The sequence below is a fragment of the Sus scrofa genome, chromosome 8 (genome assembly GCF_054392235.1).
Source record: "Sus scrofa isolate SSC_HxYL_T2T_F1_AM1 chromosome 8, Sscrofa_HxYL_maternal_Yorkshire_Landrace_v2.0, whole genome shotgun sequence".
NCBI classification, from domain to species: Eukaryota; Metazoa; Chordata; class Mammalia; order Artiodactyla; family Suidae; genus Sus; species Sus scrofa.
In genome coordinates this window covers 78,101,638-78,123,079 of record NC_139390.1, presented here as the reverse complement: position 1 = coordinate 78,123,079, position 21,442 = coordinate 78,101,638, and the positions used below count along the sequence as shown (strand labels likewise).

The 21,442-nt window shown below is 38.1% G+C and overlaps 2 protein-coding genes across 2 annotated transcripts in view; one reads left to right on the top strand and one right to left on the bottom strand.

Moving 5' to 3' along the window:
• Positions 1 to 21,442, bottom strand: part of ART3 (ADP-ribosyltransferase 3 (inactive)) — a 121,315-nt gene that overhangs the window by 92,756 nt on the left and 7,117 nt on the right. The window lies entirely within an intron of this gene.
• On the top strand, positions 6,410 to 8,718 carry CXCL10 (C-X-C motif chemokine ligand 10). The gene is given in 4 exon segments (NM_001008691.1): positions 6,410 to 6,530; positions 7,050 to 7,176; positions 7,391 to 7,480; positions 7,922 to 8,718. Coding segments are annotated over 4 exon segments (315 nt in total). The 5' UTR covers positions 6,410 to 6,469; the 3' UTR covers positions 7,959 to 8,718.

Sequence of the window (21,442 nt, the reverse complement as noted above, 5' to 3'; positions counted from 1 at the left end):
AGTAAATTGGGGGGAGCTTTCTATACAGACAGGCTTCTATGCAAAGTTTTATTTCTTCCCTTCGGATTCTTATGGATTGAATTTCTTCCTTTCTTTTTTTATTTTTCAGGCTAGGACTTAATTAAACAAAGAAGAGAAGTCTTGTTTTGTAAATTCACAGTGGACTCTTACTCATCTAAGGGAAGCCAGATTACCTAAATAAGCCCCTTCCTAAGATAAATGCTGAATGATTCCAACCCTCTCTTTCACCAGGAAAGTCAGGCCTATAACTAATGAACACTGCAAACAAACAGATACATCTGATCACACAAACAACTACATCATCCAGAGAGAAAATACTATTTATTGAATCCAGGAAATAAGCTGAAATTCAGCCAGAGAGCTGGCTGTATTTCTGAAATGCTAGCCAGTGAAAAACTCATTTAGACTTGTTAAATAAAATACCTTTTTCATAAGGTGTCATTTTTAAAACAACCTGAAAGGTGGACGAGTTAGGTATTATAAGGCATATTTGAAAATAAGAAAACAAAGCACAGATAGGCGTAACAACTTGTTCATAATCACAGAGCAAGTGAGAAACCAAACTACATACAGTCAGCTGTAGATTCCTAGCCCATCTCATCGTCCCATCAAGTGTGAGAAAAGCAAAACCCTGCATGGTCTGAATGAGAAGCTCTTCTCAGGCTTTCCCAAGCAGGATGATGTTTAGAGTCTATCAACCACTTTGCCCTGGCTGTGAATGAGGAGATGGAGGTAACTCCAAAGTATGTAGCCAGTATTACCAAGCACTCTTAGCTAAGAGAATCTTTTTGCAGCTCAGTCAAAACTATGAAAAGCAAAGCTTTGCCCTCCTCTCCCATATTTTTCAAGGTGTTCTGTCCCTCAGCTGAGGGAGATTCCCAGTCTACAGAAAGCACTGAACTCCCTGCTCACTTTTCAGGAAATTTCTTCTAAGCACATTAGTTTCTCGGAAAGCATTTTTTTCCCTGGGTCTGCAACAAGTTTGTTAGGGAAGACTGTTTCTTTTGGCCTGATGCCATAGTCTTAAAGATAAACCAACAGTAAATGAAACTGAAACTAAAGATGGAGTATTTCTGTATTCTTGTTTTCTTTCACAACTGGACTCCAAATCAGTAAATACTAAGAAACTGAGTATGTCAAAAAGCCTTACAAAAACTGAAATATAAATTTTTAAAGTTATAATTTAGGTTTTTATTCAAATGATTCATGAAAGATTGGCTGTGAATATAACAAGTAATAGTTGGCTTGCTGCTGTCTCTGAGTTTTTCTGAATTCTTCTCCATATTGATCACACTTACAAGGACAAGAATTCAGGATAAAAAAAACAAACCCTTAATAAAGGTTTCTCTCCTGAGCAGATCCCCATTCAAAACAAGAGAAAGATCCTTTGTTTTGATTCTATTTTCACAAGAAACCATTCTGACTACTAATTCAATTTCCCAGGTACTCTGACACTGGGAAAGGGTAACTTGGATATCAGATCCAATCATCTCAGTCACTGGAAGGTCTTCACTATAAATAAACAAACTATCTTTTTAATTTGCATCTTAGACCCTTGTCATTTGGTCAGCAGAATTAACTCTTTGAGAACATTACCCCAGATTATTAGAAGAAAAGGAGAGCTTCTGGACCTGTAAAACTGAGGACCGGATCCTACAGAATCCTAACAAAGCACTGCCATCCCTATGTGACTGTACCAACCTGCCTGACTAGTTGTCTGGCATCTCTCTATGCCATTTTTTGTGACATTTCTCTAACTTCATATGCTTTCCCTTCCCAGCCACCTGTCTAAGTACAATTCACACTTTAGGGTTCACCTGAACACTCCTGGTCTTAATGAATACAATCTCCTACGAACGCCCATATCATTTATTGTCTATACCACTCATTTGGCAATGATCACATAGTTTCTTTCACTGATACTTACTGTTTCATATTTGTTGGTCTTTCCCATTAGAATGCAAGTCTACAAGGACAGACACTGGCTCCTATCCCTCCTGGCATCCCCTGAAATTAGCTTGGTTCTCTACACAAAGTAGCCAAACAATAATGAGAACAAGTACAACTTTTCTTATTTTCCTGTTTAGAACACCATCCATGACCATATGTGTAATATACACTGAAGAGATTTGCATTCATTCATTCACTCAATGCACAATTACAGAAAACCACCAATGGATAACTTAAGGAGTTTTTCAGTAAACCACCCTTTGTATATTAATCCCATAGCCTTAAGAATGAAGATTCTGGCCTATAGCTAGTCGAGAATACCTGTATTGATTCTACTTATCTGAATCTGTGCTAATTTCTGGGGTAATTATAGTTTTCTTAGGTTAAACTTGGTTCCTGAAGTAAGAGAAAACGGTAACACCCATGTCCTAACATGGAAATGTGCTAAGTCAATAGAAATTATACTTGAAGATGTTCAATTCTTATTTATGCTGTTTCTTAAAGTCAGGGAAATTTTATACATCTCTCTATCCATTAAGTACTCACTAAATACCGTCCATATGACAGGTGATGTTTAGTTGCTGGGGATGAGCTCTAACAGAGTCCCTGCTCTTTGGGGGCTTACGTTCAAGAGTGAAGAAATAGGCATTAAAAAAATAAAAAGTAAATTAAACATATATCAGAAAATGAGAAATGTCAAGAGAATTAAAATATGTTCATGGCTGCTCTAGATTGTTTGGTAAGAGAGATACCATTTAGCTAAAATTCAAATGACCAGAAGGAGCCACCAGTACAAAGAACAGGGGCAAAAGTATTCTAGATAAAGAAAATTGCTAGTATAAAGGCCTCTGTGACTAGAGTATAGTGCATGAGAGGGAACAATGAGAGAATGAGCCTGGAGAAATCAAACACAGTCATATCACAGAGGTCTTAGTAAAGCAGAATACAAAAGTAGATTTAATTCTAAATATAACTAAGTTGTTAGAGGGTCTTAAGCAGATGAGTGACATGACGATTTATGGTTTAAATAGATCACTCTGTTCTACTACCAAATTGAAGAGGAATGAAAGCATATGCCCAGATAAATATTTATATAAAAATGTGCATAGTAGCCATAGTACCATGCAGAAATAAAAAAGAACAAGTTACTCATTCATGCAACTACACAGATGAATCTAAAAACATTATCATGAACAAAAGAAACCTTGCACAAAAGAGTACATAACTGAAATGGTTCTATTTACATGAAGTTCTAGAGAAGGCAAAACCAATCTACAGAAATTGTAGGTTAAAAAAAAAGAAGTTGGTGGAGTTCCTGTCATGGCTCAGTGGGTTAAGGACTGGTGTTACTGCAAGCTGCAGTATAGGTCGCAGATGTGGCTCGGATCTGCTGTTGCGAGCAACACCATAAACAAGGAAACCATAAACAAAATGAAAACGTACCATATGGACTGGGAGAAAATATTTACAATGTGACTGACAAGTGCTTAATTTCCAAAATATACAAACAGCTCATACAACTCAGTATCAAAAAACAACCCAATCAAAAAATGTTTTACAAAGACATACAGATGGCCAAAAAAAATACATGAAAAGTTGCTCAACACTGCTACGTATTAAAGAAATGCAAATCAAAATGCAATGAGTTATCACTTCACGCAGGTCAGAATGGCCATCATCAAAAAGCCAAGCGGCCTGCAGCTACAGCTCCAATTCTATCCCTGGCCCAGGAACTTCCATATGCCACAGGAAAGGGTGTGGAGAAAAGCAAACCCGCCTACACCTTTGGCGGAAACATAAATTGGTACAGCCACTATGGAGAACAGTAGGGAGGTTCTTTAAAAAACTAAAAATAGAGCTACTATATGATCCAGCAATCCCACTCTTGGGCATACAACTGCAAAAAAGCGTAATTCGAAAAGGTACATACAGTCCAATGTTTACTGAAGCAATACTTACAACAGTCAAGACATGGAAGCAATCTAAATGTCCATTGATAGAGGAATGGATAAAGAAGATGTGGTACATATACACAATGGAATACTACTCAGCCAGAAAAAAGAATGAAATAATGCCATTTACAGCAACATGGATACAACTAGAGACTCTTATACTAAGTGAAGTAAGTCAGCCAGAGAAAGCCAGTGATATCTCATATGATATCACTTATATGTGGAACCTAAGATATGATACAAATGAACTTATGTACAGAACAGAAACAGATTCACTGACTTCTATAACTTATGGTTACCAAAGGGGAAAGGTGGGGGAATGACTTGGGGTCTGGCATTTCATACGCACACTGTTGCATATAGTGTGCAATGACAATGTGCTATACAGGGAACCCTACTTGATATTCTGTGTGTGATAACTTATATGCGAGAAGAATCTGAAAAAGAATGGATATGTATTTATCTGTCTTTTTTTTTTTTTTTTTTTTTGTCTTTTTAGGGCCACATCCACAGCATATGGAGGTTCCTGGGCTAGGGGTCTAATCAGAGCTGTAGCTGCTGGCCTACACCAGAGCCACAGCAACATGAGATCTGAGCCGTGTCTGCGACCTACACCACAGCTCATGGCGACACCGGATCCTTAACCCACTGAGCAAGGCCAGGGATCAAACCCACAACCTCATGGTTCCTAGTTGGATTTGTTAACCACTGAGCCACAACGTGAACTCCTTTTTTTTTTTTTTTTTTTTTTTGGTCTTTTTTTAAAAATTCATTTTAATTTTTTTATATATGATTCACTGTGGTGTACAGCAGAAATTATCACAACTTTGTAAATCGGCTACACTTGAATAAAACTTTAAAAAAATTTATTTCCTCAAAAATCTTTTGTTTTTTGCAATAACTCTATTATAGCTACAAATCCTTTTCTTACTCTATTCCAGGTTTTATCATATACTTTCATTCAGTGACTAACACATAAAACTTGTTTACTAACACAACAGAAATCAGATATCCAAATGAGTAGTGTTCTCCCAAGAAGCCTCCCTAGAAAATTTTCCCTAGAAAGAATTATGTTGGAGGCTATTCACTTATTCTAACAACATTATGAATAATCAGAGAACTTCTAGAATTCCTTGAAATGTGCCAGTTTCATATCCCTGACCCTGTCCAAGAAAACCAAACCTATTACTCTGTAGTATTTAATCAAGTCCTGCAATACCTAGATAAATTACTATTCCTAAAAATTAGCTTTACCTCCAAATGATGAAAAGCTGTTATTACTAAGGAATTACACATAAAAAATTACCTAGCCTCTGAAAGTAATTACCAAAATTTAAAATATATGTTGAAAAGTTCCCATTGTGGCTCAGCAGAAACAAACCCAACTAGTATCCATGAAGACACAGGTTCAATACCTGGCTTTGTTCAGTGGATTAAGGATCTGGCACTGCTGTGAGCGGTGGCTGTGACGTAGGCCAGCAGCTGTAGCTCCGATTCGACCCCTAACCTGAGAACGTCCATATGCCACACCTGTGGCCCCCCAAAAAAGAGTACAAAATATATGATGGGAAAAATAAGCATTATAGTTAATTAGAATCGACAGCAACCTATGTATGACCTAACACAATGATCTAATTTTTAAAATTATTTTTCTGGGGGAGGGGGAGGGAGTGAGATGGACTGGGAGTCTGGGGTTAAGAGATGGAAACTAATTCATTTAGAATGGATAAGCAATGAAATCCTGCTGTATAGCACATGCAACTATATCTAGTTACTTGTGACTGAACATGATGGAGGATAATGTGAGAAAAAGAATGTATATATATGTGTGTGACTGGGTCACTTTGCTGTACAGTAGAAAATTGACAGAACACTGTAAACTATAATGGAAAAAATAAAAATCAATAAAAATAAAACAAAATTATTTTTCCACATACAAAATAAAAATAATTTCCTATCTTTTTCCAGGATTACTGTAGGGATAAAACAAAAATTATACAACATCTCTGAAACTGATAAAAAAGTGAACAAATGTAAGATATTCCTGTCCATGTCTTACTGCTGCAGATTTAAATGGAATAAAACCAAATATTAAGGCTTACTCATTTTAAAACTAACTGTATTTAGGACTCTGACTTGAGGATTAGGTTGAAATTTTTATATTGCAGGAAGTGCGAGATGAGAATCCAAGTTTCCCATTAGAAAAAAACTATTTCTACTTGCAATAAAGTCCCGTTTTTCAAGAAACAGTTTATGTTTTAGAAAGCGAAACCTAAATCACTCTAATTGAAAAAAAGGAGGTGGAGGGAAATTCCATAACTCAGAAACCACAATAAATACAAATAATATCTTCAATTCTGCAACACGGGACTTCCCCAAGGAACAGAAAGCAGGTTGTGCAGAGTCAACTATAATGTTATCCAATCAGAGTTAGAGAGGGAAAGTGCCTTTGCAAATAAATACTGCATCCGAGCCACACGTTTTCTGAGACACTCTTCAACTGCTCATTCTGAGCCTACTGCAGAAGAATCTTCAGCTGCAGCACCATGAACCAAAGTGCTGTTCTTATTTTCTGCCTTATTCTTCTGACTCTGAGTGGAACTCAAGGTAAGGAACATCAGGGGATATTTAACTTGTAACATCAGAAATAGGACTGGGTATAAATTCATTAAATACAGAAATGTATTTGCAGAAGTCTTACAGCCTGCCCATAAATGGAAAATGAGCAGAGATTCCTTCTAGTCAGAGTTTATGGTCAGAAAAGCAAGTGGAATAAAGGAGGGAAGGAAGAAGGTGGGAGTGGAGGAGGAATAGGGATAGAGAAATTCGATGGAAGGACGCCAAAAAGGATGAGATAGGTACCTCCTTAGTTAACTTAAATAACTATATGACATGGGCTCAAGGGTATGATCTTATAATCAGCAAGCTGCAATTCCATGCTTTCAGACAATCAACTAATTAATCATACGGAGCTGTGTTTTATAATCTATGAGGCCATTCCTCCACAGATTGACTATGTGATTACCTGGAGGTACAGGTTCTGCTAAGTACTATTCCAGCCATGTTACATGCCTAAAATGAAAACTGCACTAAGCTCCCCTGCTGTACATGTCTCTTTTCCTGCAGGAATACCTCTCTCCAGAACTGTTCGCTGTACCTGCATCAAGATCAGTGACAGACCTGTTAATCCGAGGTCCTTAGAAAAACTTGAAATGATTCCTGCAAGTCAATCTTGCCCACATGTTGAGATCATGTGAGTAAAATCCCACCTAATGATCATCTCCCTAGTTGTAATCATACATTAAATATGTGATGATGATCACAAAAGATCAGTAATTATTCTAAGTATAGCAAAGGGAAATAGCTAAAGTTAAACTTAAATGTCTGACTTTAAAACTGCATATTCCATCTGTTTTACTGTTGTAAAACACTGTTTTAAATATTTTCACTCCTATTTACTTCCATAGTGCCACAATGAAAAAGAATGGGGAGAAAAGATGTCTGAATCCAGAGTCTAAGACCATCAAGAATTTACTGAAAGCAATTAGCAAAGAAAGGTAGGTTTGCTACTGCTTGCAGAAGTATTTCTCTTTAAGAAATGTCAATTTTGGGAAGTTAGAAATATTTGCATTGGGCCTTCCTGGGAATCTTTGGCTTAAAAGAGTGTTACCACCACTGTGCCATTACCTTCATGTGCTTATATACTGAGATGTCATCTTATGTGGTATATCAAGTCACCTGATTCCCTATCTAGAAGTGTCAATAGGTCATTTCAACCTTGAGGCAGAGTTATAACTATCCAAGCAAAGATACCAAATTTCCCACAAGCCTTTCCTGGCCTTTTTTAAAAAGGACCCCCTGTAACACACAATGATTGTGTAGCAGGAAATCTCACCACACTTCACCTGAGAACTTGGGATTATCTATGAATTCAGTGTGTTCCAAGCAGAACTCAGACTGAAACCAGAGTCTTTCACACTCTCCCTCTCTTCTTACAGGTCTAAAAGATCTCCTCGAACACAGAGAGAAGCATAATCACGGCACTACTGATAAGGATGGGCCGGAGAGAATCTACCTCTGCCATCATCTCTCTACATACACCATACATCAAGCCCTAACTGTCCATGGATTGCAGTCACCAAGTTAGCTGCTCCCACACTTGCAGGGCAGCAGATGGTTCATCATCCCGAGCTGTTGAGCAGTAACTCTGCCCAGGCACTATACTATAAGCTACACTGAGGTGCTACATTCTTAGTGAATGTGCCAAGTCCTGGCCCTGCTACTGACACTTTCCTCACCTTTCCTATCGTCTGGTTATTAAGGGATCATTCCACTTTGGGACTTAATCGAAGTTCTTAGAATCTCAAATAACCAAGAGGTATTTAAAACAATAATAAAACCTGCTTTTTAAAGAAAGATCTTTACTCCGTGGGCTTCTACTGCTTTCCTTCCAAGGGGCCCATATTCTCTTGGTGATTACATACATAATTCTAAATACACAGGAGAAGCTAGAAATACCTGAAAATGTATATGAAAATAGTATTATTTAGTGAAAGACTATATAAAGTAGGATTCTTAGATGTATATGTTTCTTATAGTTTTCAGTGTTTATGGAATACCTTGTAAAAGTATGTACTACAATGAGATAAATTTTTAAATGTGGATACATGTTCTGCATGTTATGTAAGACAAATACGCTGAGTGGGTGCTCTTCAAAATAAAACTAATGTTCTCTCCTAGAAACATTAAGAAAGACTAACTGTTCAGACAAAAAAGGTAATAAAGTTACTATAAGATGAAGTGTCTGGTGGCTCATTTGACTGGGACATTTATTTCATAAGAAGCTTTGATTGGAGAATCCATATTCTATAGATGAAGTAGGAATGGGCAGATGACAAATGAGTTTGAGAATTACCTTATTCCTTCCAACCACAGTCTCCTGAAAGGCCCATCATACAGGATTCCTCCAGGACTTCTGTGGCATTTCAAAGCTTGGCCTGAGTTTCAGATCCTTACAGCCAGCTTTCTACTAAACATTTCCAACTGGACATCTCGCAGAAACATCAAACTCCAAAATAAACTGATTTCTCTCCCCCTGACAGCTTTTTCTCCTCCTCTATCCCATGTGCTAGTTTAATAGCATCAGCATGCACTCAGTTCCTGAAATCAGGAATCTGGGAGTAATTCTACACTCCTCCTCCCTCACCTCCCATATCCAATTAGCCACTAAGAAGGTATCTGCAATGCATTTAGTTGGCAAATTATTACTATCTAAAACATATAAAGAACTCCTACTAAAGAGAGGATTAAGACGGTGAAATAGAAGGACTGGAGCTCAACTTCTCTTCTAAAAACAACAAAATTCACAACTAAAGGCTGAGCAATCTCCATCCAAATGGACCGGAAACCTTAAAAAAGATACCCTACTCCAGAAGAAAAAGAGGAGGCCACATCAAGAGGTAGGAGGGGCGACTGGGTGATATAAACAACCCCATACCTCGGGGGGGGGGGGGGGGGGGGAGCTCCACAGACTGAAAACTAACTGGTTCACAGAGATTCACCTACAGGAGTGAGAGTTCTGAGCCACACATCAAACCCTCACGTGCGGGGGCCTGGCACTGGGAGAAAGAGCCCCTGGAGCATCTGGCATTGAAGGCCAGTGGGGCTTATGCACAGGAGCTCCGCAGGACTGAGGTAAACGGAGACCCCGTTCTTAAGAGGCACACACAGACTTTCACATGCCCTGGGTCCCAATGCTGAGCGAGGTCTCCATGGGAATCTGGGTCAAACCTGACTGCAGTTCTTGGAGGACATCCTGGGAAAACAGGGGTGAATGTGGCTTGCTGTGAGGGACAGACATTGAAAGCAAAGCTCTCGGCAATATTCAGCAGCTTGCCTGTCTCTGGAGGTGGCCATTTTGGGAAAGTCTGGCCCCACCGTCAGTCAGGGCTGAGAAGTCCCAGGGCAAACAACAATCCAGATGGGATCGCAGCCCCGCCCCTCAGTAAACAGGCTACCTAAAGACCCCTCAGGCACACAGCTGTCTCTAATCCCATCCAGAGACTAAGACCCACCCACCAGAGGGATTAGAATCAGCTCCACTTACCAGTGGGCAAGCATCAGCCCCCCCAATCAGGAAGCCAACAGCTAGCCCCTACACTGACTTCAGCCACAAGGGGGGCAGACACCAGAAGTAAGAGAGGCTACAACTCTATTATCTGTAAAAAGGCCACCACACCAAAAACCTATAAAAATGAAAAGACAGAACTCTAACTCAGATGAGGGAGAAAGGAAAAACCCCAGAAAATCAGCTAAGCTATGAGGAGATTCTCGGCATCCAGGAAAAAGACTTTAGATTGCTGATGCTAAAGATGATGCATGACATTGGAAATACACTGGAGGCAAAGATGGATAACTTACAGGAAACACTGACCAAAGAGATACAGGATATAAAACTTAAATAAGAAGAGATGAAAAATACAATAACTGAAATAAAAAATTCACTAGAAGCAGCTAACAGCAGAATACAGGAGGCAGAAGAACAAATAAGCGAGGTGGAGGACAGATTAGTGGAAAGTACAGATGCAGAACAGAAAAGAGAAAAAAGATTGAAAACAAATGAAGAGAGCCTCAGAGAACTCTGGGACAATGTGAAACACTGTGAAACATCCGTGTTATAGGGGTACCAGAAGGAGAAGAGAGAAAGAAGGGGACAGAAAAAATATTCCAAGAGATAATAGTCAAAAACTTCCCTCACATGGGAAAGGATCCACTCACTCAAATCCAGAAAGCACAATGAGTACCATATAAAATAAACCCAAGGAGGAATACACTGAGACACATATTAATCAAACTAACTAAAATTAAAGACAAAGAGAAAACCTTGAAAGCAGCTAGGGAAAAGAAACAACTAACATACAAGGAACCCCAATAAGGTTATTGGCAGATTTTTCAGCAGAAACTCTGCAGGTCAGAAGGGAGTGGCATGATATACTTAACGTGATGAAAGGAAAAAACCTCCAACCAAGATTACTCTACTCAGCAAGGCTCTCATTCAGATTTGAAGAAGAAATCAAAACCTTCACAGATAAGCAAAAGTTGAGAGAATTCAGCAACACTAAACTAGCCTTACAACAAATACTAAGGGAACTTATCTAGGCAGAAAAGAAAAGGCCACAACAGGAAACAAAAATTCCACAAATGACAAGGCTCACCAGTAAAGGTATGAAATCATCCATGCACAATTATACCACCAAAATCAGAAATAATGAGAAGAGGTGGATACAAATGCAGGACACTGGAGATGAACTTGCAATTAAGAGACCAACAACTTAAAACAATTTCATATACATATAGACTCTTACATCAAAACTTCAGAATAACTGCAAACCAAAAATCTACAACTGATACACAAACAAGGAATCTCTGGAGAAGAAATATATCTCATAGTAAGTGCATAATCCACCCTGAAGGGGGTCATTTGACATCATTGTTGGAATGTAAGGTCTATAATGTCTTGCTGATCACATCACCTAGAATGGTGTAATGCCTATATTGAAGAATCAATAAGATGTAACAAATTGTGAGGACATATTTATATAGTTACACTATTTTTTAACCAATTTATGCATTTTATACTTTACTTATTTTCACAGGGTGTATTATCTTTGTTATTCTTACCAGTTAAGTTATTCTTTTTATTATGCTATATAAAATATTTAATGGCAAAAAAAAGAACTATTAAAAAGGAAAAAGATCGACAACTAGTTGAAAAACAGGAAACAACTGACTAGGAATTCCACAAAAATAAAAAGGACAAGCCCTCAACATATGACAACATGTCAATTTCATTAGTAATCAGAGATATGTACATTCAAATCCTTAGGGTATACTAACTCACACCACTAGTGTGAATTAGGTAATACCAACTGTCAGGAAGGTAACTTAGAGCAATTAGGAATGCCCCTCTACTTCTGGTGAAAGAAAGAAACAGTTATGACTATCCTGAAAACCAGTTTGGTACCACCTTATACAATTTAACATGTGCACGGTCTATGCCCTAGCAATTCTACAACTCTGTACACACCACAAATAAATTCTTGCATAGGATATATATGAGAGAGTGTTTTAGCAGCATTGTTTAAATATAAAGTCTGGATATAAATCCAAATGTCCATGAAAAGAATGGATAATTAGTGTTATTAAATGAAATATTACACAGTGTGGAAATAAGTGAAGTACAACTATACATATCAACATGGAAGAATTTCAAAAATAATCTTGCAAAAAAGAAGCATGTCACAGAAAAGCACATGCAGCATGATTCCATTTATTATAAACTTTCAAAACATGTAAGGTTAACATTCATTGTACATCAGAGTTTGAACTACATGGGTCTACTTGATATTTTTCAATACTACAGTACTACATTACCTGCAGTTGGTTGAAGCCATAAATGTGGCCACAGATTCAGAGAGTCAACTATCAAGTTATACATGGATTTGTGGCAGAGGAGGGGGTGTCAGAGCCCTAATTCCTACATTGTTCAAGGGTCAATTGTACTTAGCAGTAAACATCTATATGATGAAAACAAAAGACAAAAGAATGAGCTTCATAAATTTCAGGATGGTGATTATTTCAGGAGGTGAAAAGAAAATGCAATCAGGTAAGAGTGCATAAGAGGCTTCCAGACTATAGTAAAGTTCTATTTTTTACCTAGATAGTGGGTACATGAAAATGTCTTCTTTAATCTATACCTGAGAAAGTGAATTCTAATAGAGGAAAGAGCATGTACAGACAGTTGTGAAATAGTACAGTATGTTCAATCTGGAAGAATATAAGTTTAAAGATACAGGTATAGATATTGTGGGAAATGATGTTGGAAAGACAGACAGGAATTAGATCATGAAATTCTTTTTAGTTTAAGTATGCCATCACCAGCATTAAATATTTATAAGCTATATGCATAATTTTGGGTAATTAAAACACACACAAAAATAACGTACAAGATTGCTAGACTATGCCGTAGTAACAAAGCTCTCCAAATATTAAAAACCTAATACAATGAAAGTTTACTTATTGTTCACACCAAGTTCCATACTTTGAGATTGGCAGGGCCCCTATGCTAACTCAGAATATAGTCTCCCTCTATTTCAATCAAGGGTTGCCAGGACAGGAAGAGATGGAAGTGGCATACATCCTCTTAAATGCTATAGTCCGCATGACCTTGTCTAGAACAAGGTACTGCCTTACTTAACTGCCATGAGGAATAGAAACTAGCAAGGGAAAGTGTATTTGTCTCTTCCATATAAATAGAAATAGAATTTTAATGAGTTTTTTTTAAATTATAAGCCAGAAAATAAGGCTCATGCGGAAATCTAGTTCAGGAACAGAAGTCTAGGCAGATATTTTTTAAAAATAAAAGTCTCTGTTTTTAGGGAAGACAGATAAAAGATGAAGAATGTCTTTTCTGAGCAGAAAGCTCTCCATGTTCAATGTAAATAAAATCTGATGTACACAGTGAACATAATGGACATAACTACTGTATTACAGTCATGTTGTAAATCTCAGAGGGAGAATCTCTTTTTCTGGGGAAATACATGGCCCACAGTGATCAATATATTGCAGCCTGATCTGAGAACACTGGCCTCCTACAGGAAAGGGAAAAATGACTGTAATTCTGTCTCTTAATTTTCATTGTCAGACCATACTTGGTTAATTCACTGTCCCATATCTAAGCTTTGGACTAGGGGTTTGGGATGGATGTCTTCTAAAACTAGGTTGTGGTGATGGATGTACAACTATAAATATAATAAAATTCACTGAATTATTAAGAAGTAGACTTAGATAACTGATGAAACTGTTCTCCCTCCATTCAGAGACCAGCTGAGAACCTCAATAGGGCAGTATGAATATAATAAATACTGAATAGGTCACGAAAGCCCATGTGGACCCCTATGTTCTCAAATAAAAGTAGAAATAGCAATCTTTCAGAAATGTTACTAATGAAAACAACCTCCAAGAGTTAATTAAAATGCTATTGCTAGGTGATAGGATTATAAATAATTTTATTTTTTATTTTCCAAGTTTTCCACACAGAACATTTTTCCTGTTTTTAATTAGAAAGAAAAAAATGTAAGCAAATGGAAACCAATTTTCAAAGACATTGAATGTTTGTGTCAGTCAAAAGGCTAGGATTTATGTTCTCAGTGACCTTCATGAAACTAATAACCCCTGAAAAACCCTGAACTGAAAACCGAGTCATATAGATACAAGAACTTCTATCTTCATGCTAGGCTAAAACTTAATGCCCTGTGTTAAAAAGTCACTGAACTATTAGTAAATATATTTCAGGTCACCAGATAAGGTCTTTGTCGTCAGTCTCCCTGCTTATTCTCTCGCCTGATATAGTTTATTCACTATACAACAACCACTGTAATACTTATAAAACATAAGTAAGATTATGGCTCTCCCCTGGTTCCACCCTTTCAAAAGCCCTCCTCCACCACACTTTAAATGAAATCTAAAACGCATCATAATTTGTAACACTCTGCACACCTCCCCCATTCCTACCACTATCCTCCTCCACCTTTCTACTTCAGCCACACTAGCCTATTGTTTCTCAAGTAGAGCAAACGTTATTACTATCACTTCCACAGCTCACTCCATCATGTTATTCCCTATCTCTGCTCAAATACCACCTACTCAAAAAAGGCTTTCCTTACTAATCAATTGAAAATAGCACCATTTCTGAGTTCCCATCGTGGCTCAGTGGAAACGAATCTTGACTAGCATCCATGAGGACGCAGGTTCGATCCCTGGCCTGGCTCAGTGGGTTAAGGATCTGACATTGCTGTGGCTGTGGTGCAGGCCAGCTGCCACAGCTCTGATTTGACCCAGCCTGGAAACTTCCATATGATGTGGGTGTGGCCCTTACAAAAAAAAAAAAAAAAAGGCACCATTTCTATCACTCTCAATGTTGTTACCTTCCTTTATAGCCTTTGTAAATACAGGTGACCCATGGGCAGGGGTTAGGCGCATGTATCTCCCCACCCCGCGAGAACAAAAATCCAAGTATAACTTTTTAGTTGGCCCTCTGGTCCCTCAGTTCCTCTGTACCCACAGTTCCACATCTGCAGATTCAACCAAAGACTGTGTCACACTGCAGTTAATTATTGAAAAAAATCTGCTTAAAAATGTACTCATGTAGTTCAAATCCATGTAGTTCAAGGGTGAACTGTACATATTTATCTGCTTATTCTCTAGCCTCATGAAGTTGTAAGAGAGCAGGGGACGGCACCTAACCTACCACTATATCCGTGGTATCTACAAGAGTACTGGGCACTCAGTCATGCTCAACAGGTACTTGTTGACTGAAGGAATAACGAGTTACTGATACATGCTATAGCTAGGATCCTTTGGAAATCAGTGTTCCTTCTAAGGACTGGACAACTTTCCAAAGACATTAGATAGTTCTTAAACCTCAGGAGAAAGCAAACTTGAAAATAAAAAGAAGCATACCAGTTTCGTTGAATACCAGAGAGGCACAAAAAGAACAATGACTTTCTCCCATTCTAATATCTTTTTTGTGTACTGGAAAACTACCTACTAGGCTATGAGAGGCTCCTACGTGAAAATAGAATTAAGGTTTTAAGCAGGGGCTTGCTTCTATGACTTTCAAAAATAAAAGTGCTTTAAAACCAAGTTTAATATTTTACTAGCAGCAATAGTTGTTAAGAGGAGGGGAAATCCATGTCCCTCTAGGTTTCATTCTGAGAGAGAGTTTTTTCAAAATAAAAAATAACTTGTCTTAGTTTCACTTGGTGATGGAGACAAGCATGTTGTTTACATGTTATGCAATATTTAATCAGGACAGTCTAATCTAATTACAGCCAAAGTAGCATAGCCATCTCATTTCCTAAGCTCAGATGCAAGAGAGAAACTCCCTCAATTAACTCTGGAATGCAAAAAGAGGAGATGGAGTTCCTGCCATCTGGCTCAGTGGTTAACAAATCCAACTAGGAACCATGAGGTTGAGGGTTTGATCCCTGGCCTTGCTCAGCGGGTTAAGGATCCAGCGTTGCCCTGAGCTGTGGTGTAGGTCGCAGATGTGGCTCGGATCCCGCGTTGCTGTGGCTCTGGCATAGGCTGGCAGCTGCAGCTCTGACTGGATCCCTAGCCTGGGAACCTCCATATGCCGCGGGAGCGGCCCAAGAAATGGCAAAAAGACAAAAAAAAAAAAAAAAAAAAAAAAAAGAGGAGAAAATAAGGCAGCAAAAAAAGTTTAAAATCAATCTGAGCTTAAGGAGAGTTAGAGTCTTTACAATGAATGTCATCATTCCCAGAGCAGAAAATTTGTATCCTGGTATGTGTGGTTTTAGGGCTCAACAATTTACCTAAAACTGTAAGCAAAATGCACAAATGTGCACATATCCATAGCTTTTATCGATTCTCACAGTTCTATAACCTCCAAACAGTTAAAACCATAAGTCTGTCCTAATTCATCGTTCGTCACTACATGCCAATGACACTGGAAATATGAGGCTAGTTTGGGGATGTATTCAAGCTACCTGAGCTGACTCCAAAGATCTAGGTCCTAAAGGAGATTAAACAGTCCTATTTCCAAGGTATTCCTGGAATTTCAAGACTATCTGGACTACTTTATTAACCATAATAACACCTTTTTTTCCCTTTAACGTCTAAAACCACTGAAGCACAAACTTGCTCTGTTGTTAAAAATTAAAGATCTTCAAATTATTATATGAGATGAAAGGGAAAGATTCCTGGAATATTCTCAATTCAATCAAATTCAACTTAATAAATACTGTGGGAGTTCCCGTCGTGGTGCAGTGGTTAATGAATCCGACTAGGAACCATGAGGTTGCGGGTTCCATCCCTGCCCTTGCTCAGTGGGTTAACGATCCGGTGTTGCCATGAGCTGTGGTGTAGGTCGCAGACTCGACTCGGATCCCGAGTTGCTGTGGCTCTGGCATAAGCTGGCAGCTACAGCTCCGATTAGACCCCTAGCCTGGGAACCTCCATATGCCGTGGGAGTGGCCCAAGAAATGGCCAAAAAAATAAATAAATACACACATACATACATACTGTGTACCTACTTATCTTCAAGATCTAATGGAGCTCCCGTCGTGGCACAGCGGAAACGAATCCTCCTAGGAACCATGAAGTTGTAGGTTTGATCCCTGGCGCCGCTCAGTGGGTTAAGGATCCGGTGCTGCCGTGAGCTGTGGTATAGGTCACAGACGTGGCTGGGATCTGGCGTTGCTGTGGCTCTGGCGTAGGCCGGCAGCAACAGCTCCGATTAGACCCCTAGCTTGGGAACCTCCATATGCCGCCAGTGCAGCCCTAAAAGGACAAAAGACAATAATAATAATAATAAAACAACATTCACATCTATGTTCATCAGTGATTTAAAAAAAAATTTAAAAAAAAAGATACAATGGGGAAAACAAAAACAATCAAGACATGGTATCTGACCTTAATATCATTATAACTCAGCTAAGAAAACAAAGCACATATATAAACCAAGTATCACCAGCAACAAAAGGTAGGTAACACCAATATTCAGATACTTTGTATTTTAAGTAACGCTGATCAAAAAAAGAAACCTACTGGAGTTCCCACTGTGTCACAATGGGATTGATGGCTTCTTGGGACTGCTGGGACGTAGGTTCGATCCCCAGTCTGGCACAGTGGGTTAAGTATCTGGTGTGGCCAAAGCCATGACTTAGGTTGCAACTGTGGCTTGGATCTGATCCCTGGCCCAGGAACTTCATATGCTGTAGGGTGGCCAAAAAAAAAAATCTATCATGTTGGAAATGATAAACATCTTACATGTAATTAATAGAAACAGATGTATTAAATTCAAAGGCGCCTGTAAATATCACTATAACACTACAGAGACACAAAGGAGTTAACTATTTTTAAAGATAAAATTAAAGTAGTTCCCTGGTGACCTAGCAGTTAAGGATTCAGCATTGTCACTGCTGTGGCTCAAATATGATCCCTGCCTTGGGAACTTAGGCATGCTGCAGACACAGCCAAAAAAAGGAAAAGATAAAATTAAACAATGTTTATATTCTTGCAATCATGAGAGTGAGATGAACAAAGATGAAAGTAATATTTTGAAATATTACTTTGGAATAAAGGGTAAAATTAAGACTAAACAATGAATGCACCAATCTAAATTGTGTAGGCAGCAAGACCTCTCATCTTATTAATTGTGTTTTATTAAGAAAAGTCCACACAGTAACGAAGTCAACCATGGGGAGGGGCAGAACAATATATAGCCTAGCTAGTGCCACCTTAGAAGTAGTATTTGAGAGGAGTTTGGAAGGCTTCTGCATGATGAAGGAAGGTCCTGTTAAAAGGTAATCTGAGGCATACACATTGAAATTTTTCAAAAGTTTATTTGCGCACACATTAATTCAAATCAAGCAGCACCAAACTAAAGTAGTTAGAAACACTCCACTGACAGGAGCTGGAGAGAATTTTTTTAATAGAGAAGAAGTGGAAGCAAAGCAAGAAAGTTATTTGGCTATAACTTAAGCAGTTGCCTTACTTAGGAAATCCTAGTTAGTTGGTTGTCCTTAAGTTTCATTTTCTGAGATTCAAGTGCACTAACTCTTGTTTAAGTTTTTGGTTTGCCTGCGTGGGCTACCAAGGCACTAGAACTACCTCAATCCAATGGCCTCCTTGTTTAATTACTTTTAACAATTCATTAAAAAAAAATTTCTTTACAGTTATAAAGAATTACACTGGATATATATGCTAACGAATTTAGGCCTTGCAGAATTATATCTCCTAATGACCATCAGTATAAATAAATGAGATGCAGGTGAATCCATGTTATCTCATCTATCCTTGCTGATGCTTATTATTACTCAAAGGAGTATTAATGGGAATGGGATAAAGAATGAATGTTATAAATGCTTTTTTTAAAAGTGTAAGAGTTAAGGAAAAAGAGAGATAACCTAGGGCTATGGTGTGTTTAGGGAAGATTTGACAAAGGAAGTGAAATTCTTTTCGAGGAGAATGTAGAGTTCAGTTTGGCCAGGAACCAAGAATCACAAATCAGCATTGTAGACAGACACCATCCATACATACACAAAGCTCTGTGTAAACAGCTCAACATAACTCTGGGACTAAGTAAAACAATTACATAGCTTGCAGGGAAAGAATGGATTGAGACAGAGAATACCAGAAACATTAAAATCTGAAGTCACAGGTCATCAGATACTGAGATATCTCATATGTGTTTTGAAATATAAAAACAAAGACCTAATTAAATTGGAATTACATATTCTGGGGAAAACACAAGTATGAATAATAACAAGATACATATATTTAGCTAACTCACTCAAAATGAAAACTCACAATTAAAGTAACATCAAATGAATGTTCAAAAATTACATGAGTAACCACAAAGCCTAATTACCTAATTAACCAATACACAAATACCAGAGGAGAAAAGAACAAACATATCCACAGTGGCAGACATCACAACATGAGCTGAAACGTTAGAGCACAATTTTCAACCAGAAGTACTACCATCACTCCTACCAAGAGAAGTACATCTGATTCTTGGAGTGACTGGAAAACATAATCTGAAATACCCAATTTTGCAATTTGAAAAACAAAACAGTAATAACTATTATTTTTGTAATAAAAACTACAAATAATAAAGTTTATACAATTCTCTTGACTGGTAAGAATTCTCAGAAGGTAGAATAAAAACTTTTTTATAGAAACAGACTCACAGACATAGAACTTGTGGTTGCCAAGGGTAGGGGGAAGAGAGTGGAACAGACTGGGAGTCTGGGGTTGGTAGATGCAAACTATTACACTTAGAATGGATAAGCAATGAGGTCCTACTGTATAGCACAAGGAACTATATCAAGTCCCTTGGGACAGACCATTTTGGAAGATAAGAAAGGGAACGTGTATATATGTCACTTTGCTGTACAGCAGAAATTGGCACAACATTGTAAATCAACTATAATAAAATTAAAAAAAATAAAAATCTGGAGTTCCCATTGTGGCTCAGTGGGTTAAGAACCCAACAGTGTCTGTGAGGATGTGGGTTTGAAACTTGGCCTTGCTCAGTGGGTTAAAGAATCTGGCATTGCCACAAGCTGCAGCACAGGTTGCAAATGCAGCTCAGATCCCACACTGCTGTGGCTGTCATGAGGTCAACAGCTGCAGCTCCAATTCAACCCCTAGCCTGAGAACGTCCATGTGCTGCAGGTGTGGCCCTAAAAAAAAAAAAAAAGAAAAAATTAAAAAATAAAAATAGAGGAGCTCCCGTCGTGGCACAGTGGTTAACGAATCTGACTAGGAACCATGAGGTTGCAGGTTCGGTCCCTACCCTTGCTCAGCGGGTTAACGATCTGGTGTTGCCATGAGCTGTGGTGTAGGTCGCAGACGTGGCTCGGATCCCGCGTTGCTGTGGCTCTGGTGTAGGCTGGTGGCTACGGCTCCGATTAGACCCCTAGCCTGGGAACCTCCATATGCCGCGGGCGCGGCCCAAGAAATAGCAAAAAAAGACAAAATATAAAAATAAAAATAGAAATCCCACTTTACATGTATATATTAAAAAGTTCTTAGTATAAATGTTATATATTAATAATTGTTTGCTAAGAACATAATAGGCATGGTTTTTTCAAAACGTTTACTTTTTTTTTTAATTAAGTTTGATTTTTGTGGTACTACAGAGCAATGTACTATAGTGCAATACAAAAGGGGGTCTTAGTTTCCAAAACCTAAATTTTGTTGCATCTACTTCCTCTATTTCATGACTTGCAGATCTTCTCAACTCTACTAGGCAGAAAACTAGGACATTTTCAAAATTACATCGTTTAGATTCCAACTTGAGGTACCAATAAGTGGTGGTTATTGGAAGGGGATGATTATTAGAAGAAAGCCAAAAGTAATTTTTGAAATTCAACTTTGATTCAGGTCTCAAAGACAACTTCCTGAAATTTACTTTAAATAAAATATACATGATCAGGCTTCGTGTGTCATTCTACTTTTCTTCATCTACATTTATGGAGATATGTCAGGTCACTGGCTGACCATGAGATAATGAAACATAACCAGTTTTATGTTTCAACAAACAAAGAAACATAACAAATTAAGAAATTTCAGTGATCATACATAACAAAATACCCACCTGGAAAAAATATTTGGTAAAGTCACAAATGGATGGTTCCTCCTCCTACACTGTTAGTGGGAGTGGAAACTGGTACAACCACTATGGAAAACAGTATGAAGGTTCCTCATAAAACTGAATACTCAACTACCATATGATCCAACAATCCCACTCCTGTGCATATACCTGGACAAAACTGCAGTTCAAAAAGATACATGCACCCACTTCTTCATAGCAGCACTATTCACAATAGCCAAGATATGGAAATAACCTAAATGTCCACTGACATACGAATGGATTAAGACGATGTGGTACATATATACAATGGAGCACTACTAAGCCATGAAAAAGA